General features: G+C 51.8%; 1 protein-coding gene across 1 annotated transcript in view; it reads right to left on the bottom strand.

Annotated features, from left to right (window-relative positions):
• MAP3K10 (mitogen-activated protein kinase kinase kinase 10) overlaps nucleotides 1-12,472 on the bottom strand; it is a 16,171-nt gene that overhangs the window by 2,908 nt on the left and 791 nt on the right. The window contains exons 2-8 of the mRNA XM_010849327.1: nucleotides 12,271-12,472; nucleotides 8,518-8,698; nucleotides 5,425-5,573; nucleotides 4,766-4,941; nucleotides 3,886-4,132; nucleotides 1,742-1,858; nucleotides 1-173 (exon numbers count right to left, since the gene is read on the bottom strand). The exon at nucleotides 1-173 is cut by the window's left edge and continues 1 nt beyond it. Coding sequence (XP_010847629.1) covers nucleotides 1-173; nucleotides 1,742-1,858; nucleotides 3,886-4,132; nucleotides 4,766-4,941; nucleotides 5,425-5,573; nucleotides 8,518-8,698; nucleotides 12,271-12,472 — 1,245 coding nt within the window. The remainder of the gene's footprint in view (nucleotides 174-1,741; nucleotides 1,859-3,885; nucleotides 4,133-4,765; nucleotides 4,942-5,424; nucleotides 5,574-8,517; nucleotides 8,699-12,270) is intronic.

Below are 12,472 nucleotides of genomic sequence, written 5' to 3'. Positions count from 1 at the left end.
CTCTCCGCCAGCCCGTTCCTTCTGCAGCGTGGAGCTGGGCCCCCAGGTCCGGCCCTTCTTCTTGCCCCCGACCAGCTCTTCCTTCTTTGGGGGTCCGCTGCTGCGGCCCCACGTCCCACCGCCACCACTGCTGCTGCAACTGGTGCTACAGCCACCACCATCCACAGGGGTCACTGGGCCCAGAGAAGCCACTTGGTCACTGGGTCTCAGCCTGTCCCAGTTGATCTCCAGCCTTAATCTCCCCGCCTTCGTCTCCCCCTCCACCTGGAAGCCCAAGGGAGCTGAGATTCTGACTCCAGTCATGACCCTTCCCTGCTATCCATCCTCACATAGCTCCCCCCAGCTATCCTGATGTCCTGGCTTCCTCCGTGTCATCACCGGTCACCCCTCACCGGTTAACTCTTCAGCCATCCCTTCATTCCCAAATGTTCACTAGCACCGTCTATGTGCCAAGCCCTGTGGGAGATGCTGAGAAGACAGCAGTGCTAAGAGTAGACCAGACACCCTGCCCTGGCCCTGGAAGAGTTTACATTTTAGGGGCTGAGGACAAATGATCAACAGGAGTCACCCTAGGTTGTCATCTGGGTCAGGGGCTAGAAGGTGATCAGCAGTGTGGGGCATGGAAAGCTGACAGGGGGCTTGGGGAGTTAGGGATGGTCTGGTGTGTGAGAAGGAGAGATCTGAGCAGAGACTTGAAGGAGGTGAGGGAGGGAGTCAGGGGGACACAAGGCAGAGGGAGGAGCAGATGCCAAGTCCCTGTGGAGTGTTCCGGAACAGTCTGTCGCCTGCAGAGTCGACTGCTCTCTCTCCTCTGTTCCCATCACACGTTGAACATCCTGACCACCATGGTTCAGTCATTATTTGTCTCTGCGTCCTCCCAGAAGAATGACCTCTGGGTACAAAGCAGGTGCCCAAACAGTAGTGTGTGGCAGGGGTGGTGTGTGGGGTGAGGCCAGGGGTGAATGATGGAGCAGAATGGAGTGGGGAAGCTGACCGGGAATCCTTCACCTCCTCAGTGAACCCTGTACCTGCCATGCGGCTGACAGGCCGTCTGCCCCATTCAAGGTCCCTGCCCTGGCCCAGCACCCTCGTCCCACCTGTCTCCCCTCTTGACTCCTGCCCGCCTACAATCCCTACTCCTCACGGCAGTCAGAGGGAAAAGGTCAAGTTGCCTCCATCACTGCCTTGCTCACAGCCCTCCAGAGGCTCCCCCTCAGATGTTAGATAAAATCCAGATTCCTTATCCCCGCTCTTGAGGCCCAGGGCAATCCTCTCCTGCTGAACCCTCGACCATAAACTCACTGCTCTCCCTCCCATTCTTTCTACTTCATCCAAGTTGGCCTTTCCAGCTGATAATCAGCATACTTGTTCCTGCCTCTGGGCTTCCGCCTCTGCTGTTCCCTCTGCCAGGGACACTGTTCCTTCAGATCTCTGCATATGTTACTCCTCCTGACCATGCAGGTCCCTACTTAAACCTCAGCTTCTCTGCAGGCTTTCTTTGTGATTTAAAAATAGGAGCTCTTCTGTTTAGCTCCTTCCCTGATTTCCTTTAGGGTGCGTATCACTACAGGAAATTTCCTGTTCACCAGTTTGTTTACTTGTTGTCTGTTTCCCCCGATGAGAATGAGGGAGGGGAGTCCTTCCTGCCTGCCTGCCACCCTGATGTTGCTCTGGCTTGGTGCCAGGTATGTGCTCAGGGAAGTCTGTTCACTGACTGGTCAGGGCCTTGGGAGATACTCACAGCGAATGGCCCTCAGCCGGGGAATGATGCTGGGGCTTGCGGGTGGGCTGGCCCCATCTGATCCTTTCCGCTTGTCCAGGGTTGGAGAGGCCTGGACTGTGATCTTATGTTCAAAGCCTGCAAAAAGAAAGAGACTTTCCTAAGCACAGGATTCCATGAGTAGCCAAAGAGAAGTTCCCTTTGAAGGAAGATAGAAGGAATGCCACCATTTTATATTCCTTAATGCAGTGGTTCTCAAAGCGTGTTCCCAGACCAGCAGCATCGACGTCAAGTGGAAACCTCTTGGAAATGCAGAATCTTGATGCCCTCCCTGAATCAGGAACTGTGGGGGTGAGGTGCAGCAATCCAACTGCTGTGTAACAGTACCCAAGTGACCTCTGCTGCTCACTCAGGTTTGAGAGCCGCTGCCCCGAGGATCTAGGCTTGAGCGTCCAATATGGCAGCCATTAGCCACACATGGAAAGTAAGCGCTTGAAATGTGGCTTGTGCAACCGAGGAACTGGAGAGTGTTACCTTTAGTTATTTAGTTGTAAGTAATTTAAATTTACTTTTAAAAACAGATACTCAGTTCAGTCATTGGAAACATTTAAGTATGTTTGGAACAACTGTGGTATGTGAATCTGCTCTTTTAACTGTACATTTTATGAAACCTAAATATAGGTCAAGAAATTTTGAGGAAAATTTAGAGCCCAGATTGAGATGCACTAAGAATATAAAATGAACTCAGGCATAAGAATGCCTGAGTGAAGTCGCTTCAGTCATATCTGACTCTGAGACCCCATGGACTGGAGCCCGCCAGGCTCCTCTGTTCATAGGGATTCTCCAAGCAAGAATACTGGAGTGGGTTGCCATGCCCTCCTCCAGGGGATCTTCCCGATCCAGGGAGCAAACCTGAAATGCTTACACCTCCTGCATTGGCAGGCAGGTGAGTTCTTCACAACTAGTGCCGCCTGGCTTCACTGGTGGCTCAGCTGGTGAAGAACCCGCCTGCAATGTGGAAGACCTGGGTTTGATCCCTGGGTTGGGAAGATCCCCTGGAGAAGGGAAAGGCTACCCATTGCAGTATTCTGGCCTGGAGAATTCTATGGACTGTATAGTCCATGGGGTCGCAAAGAGCTGGACACGACTGAGTGACTTTCACTTTCAGTGCCACCTGGGAAGCCCGTAAGATGCACCCTGGATTTCAAAGATTTAGTGTGGAAAAAAGGTAAAATATCTTATTTAAAATTTTTCTTGTAATGACTACACGTGAATATTGGGCTAAACAAAATACACTGTTAAATTATACACTGTTAAATTATATTAATACAAAGTTAATTTCACCTGTTTTCCCCTTTTCCATATGGCTACTGGAAAATGTAAATGACACACGCAGCCTGCATTATTTCTGTTGGCTGGTGTTATTCTAGGCACTGCTATAGGGCTTGTAACATCTCTTGTAACAGAGAATATCAGCATGAAGTGCCTTCTGACGTTACTTAGAAAGCAGTCTCCCCCCCCCCACCGCCCCCCCCGGCCAAAAAAGAAATCAAACCTGAACTTAAAACTGAGTAAGCCTTGAGATCCAACTCTTAGGTTGAGCCATGTGAAACTTCTGTTTCTGTAGGTCAAAAATGGCTGAACACCAGCAATTTCACATGGTTCAACCTAATACCAATTAACAGGAAATTCAGGGGACAGAGGGACATGTTAAGAGATACCAGGGAGCTGCAAGCAGCAAAATCCAGACTATGGGAAATGCTCTGGCATAAATGAGGCAAGGAGGACAAAGAAGATTTAAAAAGATATTAAACTAATAGCTGGGAGACGAAACTATGAGGAAAAGTAAGGAAGTGATGGCCCTGAAAGTCAAGGCAGGCGTTTACTCTTAGGGAATGGCAGGGGGATTGTTTGGAGGGTGTGTATGCAGGCATCTGGGGTGGCTGTAGGGTCTCTCTGCTCTCCTGGGAGATTCTATTAATGCATTAAGCTATGCAGTTTTTTTTTTTTTTTTTGGGGGGGGGTCATTTTCTGTAGTTGTGATATACTTAGTAATAATAATAAAAAAGGCTTGAAAAGTAAAGAAATAAAAGGAAGAGATGACCCCTGGGTTAGCGCTGCTCCCAGCGGCCTCTCGGGGCTGCTGAAGGGGTGTGGCTGGGTACCGGAGGGCAGGCTGATGTGGCTGCCACCTTCCCGCAGCTTGAGCAGGCGGCTGCGCTTGAAGTTGCCCTTGCGTTTGCGGACCCGGGGCTTCTCCTGGCTCAGCTGGCACATGAGCAGGTGCAGCTCCCGCTCCACGATGTCCATCTCGCGCTCGGCCAGCTCCTGCTCGCGCCGCCGCAGCTGCTCCTCCTGGAAGCGCTGCTCCTGAGCCGCCCGCAGCAGCTCCTCTTCACGGCTCCGGAGCTCCTGCAGAGGAGATGGGCGGCTTGGGGAGAGGGCCGGAGCTACCCTGCCCCCAGGGATGGTCCCGGGGCTGCTGGGCTTGTTTGGTGTCCCGCACAGGCCATCCTAATGTGGGGCAAATTGGGAGCACGATCCGACTTACTCTTCACTAACCAGGTTGGGGGCCAGGGCAGGAGGCTGTGTTGGCCCAAAGAAAGGGCTGGCTTTTCTTTCTTCTTCTTTTTTTTTTCTCTTTCTCTTTGATTTTTAATTTTTGAAGTTTTCAATTTGGAAAACATCCACAAAAGCATTGGTGCATCTGACGCACTCACCATTCGTCCAACTTCGATAGTTACTTTACAAATCTTTTTTCACGCATTACCTTCCTGCTCCTCTCTTCCTCTCACTTTTGCTGTGGGGTTTTAAAGCCAATTTCTAGACCTCATGCAGTGTCACCTGTAAGTACTTCAGGGTAGGGTGTCTTTTTCTTATCAATCTGCCAACAGGAGGCTGTCTTTCCTTAATATGTGAAAAAGGCTCCCTCACCCTGCATGGGACCCGAAGACCCCTGGGCTCACGGAAAGGGACTCTGCCCCATCCATGGTATCAGAACTCAGGGATCTTGCTCCATCCCTCCCACCTCACCCCCGCCTTCACCTTCTCCTTGGTCCGGAGGTCATCAAACATGTGTTGAATCTCCAGCTTCCAGTCTTCCTGCAGCGAGTGAAAAGACTCCAGCGGCATCTGGAACAGGGCTGACTGTTCGATGACTTCAAGTTGCTTCAAGATGCTGCCAAAATCTGGCCGCCCGTGGGGGTCTGGGTCCCAGCATTCTGGGGTTGGGGTGGGAAGGACAGCAGTGGGAGTGGAGATGTCAATGGCCATGCTCTGGGGCATCAGCCTGCTCAGTGGAGGCAGGACTTTAAGGGACTGTGGACAAATAGCTCCCATGGAGCCCAGGGGAAGGAATTCAAAGCCAAGCTTTTGGAAGCGTTTCACTTGGTGAAACTCTGGGGAGAGAAACTCAGGGACCTGTTCCCTGACTGGTGGTAGAATCAAGGGTCAGGGAGGAATCCCAGGGCCAGTGAATCCTAATAGGCTGCCCTCAAGCGCTGTGGGCTTGCCTGGCCAGAACAAAGGTCTGGAGGCCATGGAGCCAACCGGAGGGGAGACTGATCATGGTCCCACGGTTCCAGCCCCTTCTCCCTCACTCCTGGGCCCAATGGAATGGATGGGTGTGAAGGGGTGAGGTCTGGGCCTGAGGGCTCCTTGCCACCCCAAGCTGAGCCTACCCTCTCCACGGGGCCCTGGCTCACCCTCCAGTAGGCGGGCAAAGGGCTCGGGGCATGTGGAGGGAATGGGCAGAGTCAGCTTGTTCATAGCCACGCCATATGCCACGGCCAAGGCGTCGATTTCACGGTAGGGGACCTCACCCGTCAGCAGCTCCCAGAGCAGTACCCCGAAGCTGCAGGTGGGGGAGAGGGAGGGGTGACGCCAGAGCCCACCCTCATCCTCACCCACACCCCAGCCCTGCCTCCAGTCCTGTGGTGAGCCTCCCTCCCCCCAGCACCCAGCCCCGGCCAGTGAGGCCACAAGAACTGCCTTTGACCTTCACAGCCTGATCTCAAACAGATGTGGTGGGGTTGGTCCTCTGGTGTCTCTCCTTTGCTCTGTCCCCCTTTCCTCTCCTCTGCCTGAAAACCTTCGGTGGGTTCCTTGTGCCCACTGGGCAAATCCACCCTGATCTTGCTGACCCTGCAGCTTCCCCCTCTAAACACTCTTGGCCCCTGTACCAACCCCGGTTGCATCTCGCAGCCATGCTAAACAGTTGAACAAATCCTATTTTTCCTAACCTCTGGCCTTTGCACACATTGTTCCCTTGGTTGAGAACACCCTTCCCCTTTGCCTAACTGTCCTTTAAGTCACAACTCAGGTGCCCTCTCTAACCAGGAAGGCTTCCTTGATTCCACAGCCTCCAAATCTGGGTCGGAGGCCCCTTCACTACATTTCCATTGAACCCTCTGCACTTACCTCTAAATACAAGTTAACACTGTTTAACATTTACAGAGCACTCACTCCAGGCCAGCATTACTCAAGTCCTGTAAGGCAGAAGGCACTGGGTATGATCCCTATTTTATCCAGTGAGTGGGTGCAGGCTCAGAGAGGTTAAGTTGTTTGCCCAAGGTCACAGAGCTTGTAAGCGGTGGAGCCCCGCTGCACTCGGGCCCTCCTGAAGCCCGCAGCAGCCCTGGCGGCTACACCTTCCAGAGCACGCATCACTGTGCCACTGCCACCTGCAAACTCATCTTCTCCAGTAAACCACGCTCCTTCTGGTCCTCACCGGTGTTTTACGTACTGCCTAACACGGAGCGGATCCCCATGCTCCCCCATATCCAGGCATGCATTCATTCACCGTACACTTATTAAACATCTGTGTGCTAGGCACTGTTCCGGGTACTGGAATAAGATAGACACAGCCCCTGCCCTCATAGCTCACAGCCTCTCCTTTCTCAGTGACAGCTCTGGTAAATTTGAGCTGGAGGAATGCTGCCTGGGATAATTTTCCATCCTCCTTTGCATCAAAGTATGCCCATATGGCAAGGGTTCTGGCCAGTGGGATATGAACTGTGCAGCGTGCAACTAATTTCCAAAAAGTCTCCTTAAAGGGAAGGGGTCCCCTTTCCTCTTTGCTCCGTCCTACTGGTTGGAATACAGACAATAAAAGCTGGCCATCCTGGACCATGAAGTAGCCTTGGGAATGGAGGCCATACAAGGTGGAGGAAGATAACAGTGGGTTGTAAGTGTGGGTAGCCAGACCCCACCCCCTCTACCTCTTCTACATCTCTGGAAACCTGTGGGGATGTTGTGATTGCCCAACGTGAATGACATCCCCATTAAAACCCTAAAATAGGACTCTGAATTCCTAATATTACATCAGTCCTGGGCTTTTACATGAGCGCAAAAGCATCCATATTATTTTTATTTTGGGTTTTCTGTTGTCACTGAAATATGGCTTCTATAAATGTTTGGGATCATAAATGAATGCCTTATGTGAAGCAAGACTAAACTTCCCCCCAAGGGCTGCGCTGCTCTAGTTGAGACTTCCTGTCTGATCTCTCTGCCCCAGGACCATGACTTTGCTGCTTGGTCCATCTGGAGCCTCAGCTGGGGACTGACCTGGGTTTGGCTTCCTCCCAAGAGAAGGCTGAGTTTCTGCTGTCACCAGGTCCTGCAGGTGACAAACAGCCGCCTCCCTGGCCTCCTGCCCCCACTCCTGTCCCCTGAAGTCCATCAGCCGAGGGAGCCTTTGTGATGCTCCATCAGATAGTGTCATTCACAAATGCCTCCAGTGGCTTTCCAGTGCACTTGGAATAAACCTGGAGTCTGCTCCCTTCTCTGTGGAGCCCTCGGCTCTCTCTCCCCTCCGTCATTTCCCACGACTTTCCTCCCTGCCTGCTCTGCTCCAGCCATGTGTCCTTTTCTGGAGCACGTCCTGCTTGTTCTCACCTCAGTATTTCCTTTGTGGCAGCTGCTCCCCCTGCCTGGGAAGCTTCTTCCCCTAAACTCTGCATGACTGGCTCCTTCTCGTCATCCAGAACCGGGCTCAAGTGCCATTTCTCATAAAAACCTTCCCCAAAGTCATTGCCAGACCACAGAGTGCTTTTCAGTTAGCTTCTTAGCTCGTAATACTGTCTAGTCCTTTATCTGGTGGGTTAACTTATTATTAACTTATTATCTTTTAAAAATTATTTTACAATTTTCTTAACTTAAAAACAGCCTTTTCAGCTTCACATGTATGTATGTGAAAGTGAAGTGAAAGTTGCTCAGTCGTGTCTGACTCTTTGTGACCCTTTGGACTGCAGCCAGCCAGGCTCCTCAGTCCATGGGATTCTCCAGACAAGAATACTGGAGTGGGTTGCCATGCCCTCCTCCAGGGGCTCTTCCCAACCCAGGGATTGAACCCATGTCTTCTGTGTCTCCTGCATTGCAAGGCATTCTTTACCCACTGAACCATTAGGGAAGCCCGTGTATGTATGTATTATTCCTGTGGGCAGGAACTGGGTCTGTTTTTATATGCTGCTGTATCCCCTGAGCCCAGGGCAGTTGGATGAATGATGAATGGTTACCTATAAAGGTCTCAGTTTCCTGTCTGAGGAGCGGGGGCCATGTCATGGACGGGGTTTTGAGGGTCTTTGGTACTGACAGCCTATCTTTATACCACTTCTGCTAGCAGAGCAGGCACCTGCTTTGGTGCTCATCTGCTGGTCTGACCTTGCTGGCTGCCCCTGGACCCAGATCCCAGCTCCCAGTGGCTGTGGCAGCCGGTCCCTCCCACTCTGCCCTTCTCCCCCTTCCTCCCTCCTCCACGCCCAGGAGGCCTCCCCCCTCCCCGCCCCCAGCATCAGCACCTCCAGACGTCACTGCTTTTGGAGAAGAGGGAGAGACGGATAACCTCTGGGGCCATCCAGGCGTATGTCCCCGCAGCGCTCATTTTGGTGGTCTTGTGCCACTCGCGGGCGAGGCCAAAGTCCGTGATCTTGAGCACCGTGTCTGCGAGGTTGTGGTTCTCTATGGCCTCCAGGATAAGGACTGCAGGGTGGAAAGAAAGGGGGGTCATCCTGGATCTGCTTGGCTGCAGTCCTGCGTCCTACCCCCACCTCACCTGGAATCTCCTATTTGTTCTCTCCCTGTCACCGTGGGTCGCCCCCTTCTGCAGTAGCTCCTTTCCAGGCCAGAAGACCATGAACCCTCTCCCCCTGGTCTAATTGCTGCCTTAGCCTCCCACCAAGGGTTGGGGAGCTTCTCCTGAGTTCACTGGCCTCCTGAGTCTAACCTGGGCTCCCAGGAGTTCAGTGAAAGGTTGATGGCCATGGCCTTGGTTCTCCTTGGTCTACGTCTCAGATTCCCAATCACCCCAAAAGTGGCAACTGCAGACATGAGCGGGAGGGGACGGTTTTCCTCCCCGTTTTGTCACCTGCTATGGGGCCTCCGTGGCCCCAGTTCTACTCTTTTTTTCGTCACACTCTTTGCCATGTGACTTTGAAGTTCTTTCCACTAAAGAGGCAGCATGTATCTCCCCATCCTTTGCTTTGGGTTGGCTGTATGACTCAACTTGTCTGATAAAATGAGGCAGAAGAGACAGAATGCCAGTTCCAAGCCCCGGCCTCTCATATCTACTTGCCCTCTTGCCCTTCCGCCATCACCACGACAACATGCCTTGGCTAGCCTGCTGGTCCAAGGAAGAGGAGCCCCACCTAAATCAGTTGACCTCCAGCAGGCCTGCAAATGCATGAGGAGTAACGAAGGACACTGAGTTTTAAGACACCAAGTTTGCCGGTGTGTGTGTGTGTGAGGATGGCTTGTTACACAGCAGTATTATAACAAAATCTGACTGAATGATCTATCCCCCAAGCATATGGAATGGTTCCAGCTTACTTGCTGCCTAGAGTGATTACTAACAACAGTAACAATCACGGCCAGTGTTTATCAGGAGCCTATTATATGGCAGGTACAGGGCTGAACCCTTTAGCAAATTAACTAGCAAGCAACCCATTTTATTGACAAGAAAACTGAGGCTTTGGCATGTGACTCTACCTTCTAGAAGTCTTCCCTTCTCAAGTCACCAACTCCTGTTTGTGGTGTGACCCTGTGACACAGGGAACACCCCATGATCTTACACTTTATTTCTCCCATGCTGGGCCTAATTCAATTCACTTATACACACACACACACACACACACACACACACACACACACATGTATATATGTATATACAACATACATATATATACTATACAGCCCATGGAATTCTCCAGATCAGAATACTGGAGTGGGTAGCCATTCCTTTCTCCAGGGGATCTTCCCAACCCAGGGACTGAACCCAGGTCTCCCACATTGCAGTCGGATTCTTTACCAGCTGAGCCACAAGGGAAGCCCATGTTACATATACGTTATATATATATAACATAATTATATACATATATAATTATGTTACCCCTGCTTAAGACCCTCTAATGGCTTCTATCCAAAGTCTTCACCGTAGCCCCTCAAGACTGACGTGATCTGGCCCTTCTACTTTTACGACCTCATCTCCTTCTTCTGCCTGACTCCTGCTCTTCCAGGCGCCTTAGGACCTTTGCCCTGCCCAGGTCTTCATAAAGCTGGGTCCTATGGGTTCAGGTCTCTGCTCAAATGTTGCCTTCCTGGACCATCTGATCTAAAGAGCTCCTTCTGCCCCATTCTTAACCTGCTTTATTTCCTTCAGAGCCCTTGATACTCTGAAATTGTGTTATCTATCTATTTAAACATCAACCATCTATTTCTGTCCACTAGAATATAACTTCCATAAGTGTGTGTGGGGGGTAATCTTATCTTGTTCACTTCTGTAATCCCCAGAGCCCAGGACAGTGCCTACACTTAATTCTGCTTCAGAATTATTAGCTGAATGAACCAATGAATGAATGACATCAGATGAGGAGTTCCTCAGGGGAGGCTAAACGGGGGAAGCTGTGCTGTGGAGGCCCTGTTCCCTCTGTCTCAGGCATGCATCAGTCCCAGTGCCCAACCAGGAAGCCAGGCTAAGGGCCCCACTGACCGCTTGTCCAAGTGGCATTGGCTACAGAAAAATTGGGGTCCATGGGAGCATGTCCTTGCACCCCACCTGCAGGCTGTGAATCAGCAGGGGTGGGGGGAAGGACTGAGAAGGGACCCCGGGCTTCAAGAGGAGTGTGTTGGCAGTCCTGCCTCCATTTACCCAGAATTTCAGAGTTAGAGCGTGAGAGTCAAAGAGGATGGGGGCTGTCTGTCTGTCTTGCTCAATTCCCCGGCCCTGGCGCAGGACTGGTCACACCCTGGGCACATGGTAGCTGTCTGTTGGGTGAATGCCAGACCTAGCAAGTGACGAAGACCCCACCCCTCTACTCCAGGGGCTCGCAGAAAAATAGTGTGGTGGAGTCAAACATTTCAAGATGTAGAATTGACATGAATCAGAAATAGATGAGACGTGAGGGTTGAGGGCAAAGAGAAAACCCTCCCATATTATGTGAGGGCAGGGAACATGTTGGCCTCACTCACAATGGACCTCTTTTTCTTAGTATATGATCTGATCCAGTAAATACCAGACGGCAGAATAAACAAATCAACGCAGACAAGAAAGGGAGTGACATGGGGCAGACGAAGGATGGGAGAGCCAGAAAGGTAGGATTTTTCTTTCCCTGCTGTGTCCTAACAGTCAGGACAGGGTCTGGTACCCAACAGGTGCTCAGGAAATATCCAGGAAATGAACGAAACCCCTAGATGGTGAGTGCCAGAAGGGCAGAAACCATGGCTCTTTTGGTCCCTGTTGGGCTTCAACATAATAGCTACTCAGTCAATATTAACTGACATCATGAGAAGCTGGTTGATCTAGATCTAAGTTCTGGGGAACCTTCCCTTCCATCTGGCCCCAGTTCTCCTTCAAGCAACCAATCAACTTTTGAGAGTCTTATGATAGGTCAGGCAGCCTGGAAGCTTTTACATAAGCTACATCCCTTTTCCTCCTTCTCCTCCTCTTTCCCAGTTTGTCTTGGCTAGCTGGGACAGAGGCCCAGGAGGACACCAGGAAGTGGTTCTCAACTGAGGGCTATTTTGCCCTACAGAGGACATTTGGCAATGTCTGAAAACGTTTTTGGTTCTCCTAACTGGGGGGTGGGGAATGCTAATGGCATCTAGTAGGTAGAGGCCAAGGATGCTACTCCATAACTTACAGCACCCAGGTCAGCCCCTCTGCAACCCTCCAGTGCCAAATGTCCATAGCACTGAGGCTGAGAACCCCTGACTCTGGCCAGGCTCTTTCTGCCTCTGCCTGGTGGACTGTGGTAGCGCTGGACTGTAAGGGCCACGAGGGCAGGCACTGTACCTGTCCTGTTCACAGCAGGGAACACAGGGCCTGTCACAGTGTTCATGGATACATGTTTATAGAGCTACTGTGACTGTAGTCTTCAACCTTTCTGGACTTCCTTTTCCTCCCTTAATGGGACAAGGACTGTCTCACCCAGCCCTGAAGGTATACTGCTGCCCCCTCTTGCCCCAGCCAAGATTTTTCTGGTGTCCCCCTCCCGCCACCAAGGCTTGGCCTCACAAAGTTCAATGGAAGCAAGTTTTTGGAGGAGGACACCACTTACTGTTGATGGACTTGAGGTCCCGGTGGATGATGGGCACAGGGGCATCATTGTGTAGGTAGTTCATGCCCCGGGCCACCTGCACAGCCCAGTTGACCAGCACGTGAGGGGGCACCCGGCGCCCTGCCAGCACCCTGCTCAGGGCGCCCCCTCTGGCATACTCCATCACCAGGCAGAGGTGTGGGGGGCTGAGGCAGGCGCCCCT

The sequence above is a fragment of the Bison bison genome, unplaced genomic scaffold, assembly GCF_000754665.1.
Source record: "Bison bison bison isolate TAMUID 2011002044 unplaced genomic scaffold, Bison_UMD1.0 scf7180017864280, whole genome shotgun sequence".
NCBI lineage: Eukaryota > Metazoa > Chordata > Mammalia > Artiodactyla > Bovidae > Bison > Bison bison.
The sequence above is the reverse complement of the archived record's forward strand: the minus strand, read 5'-3'. Positions and strand labels throughout refer to the sequence as shown.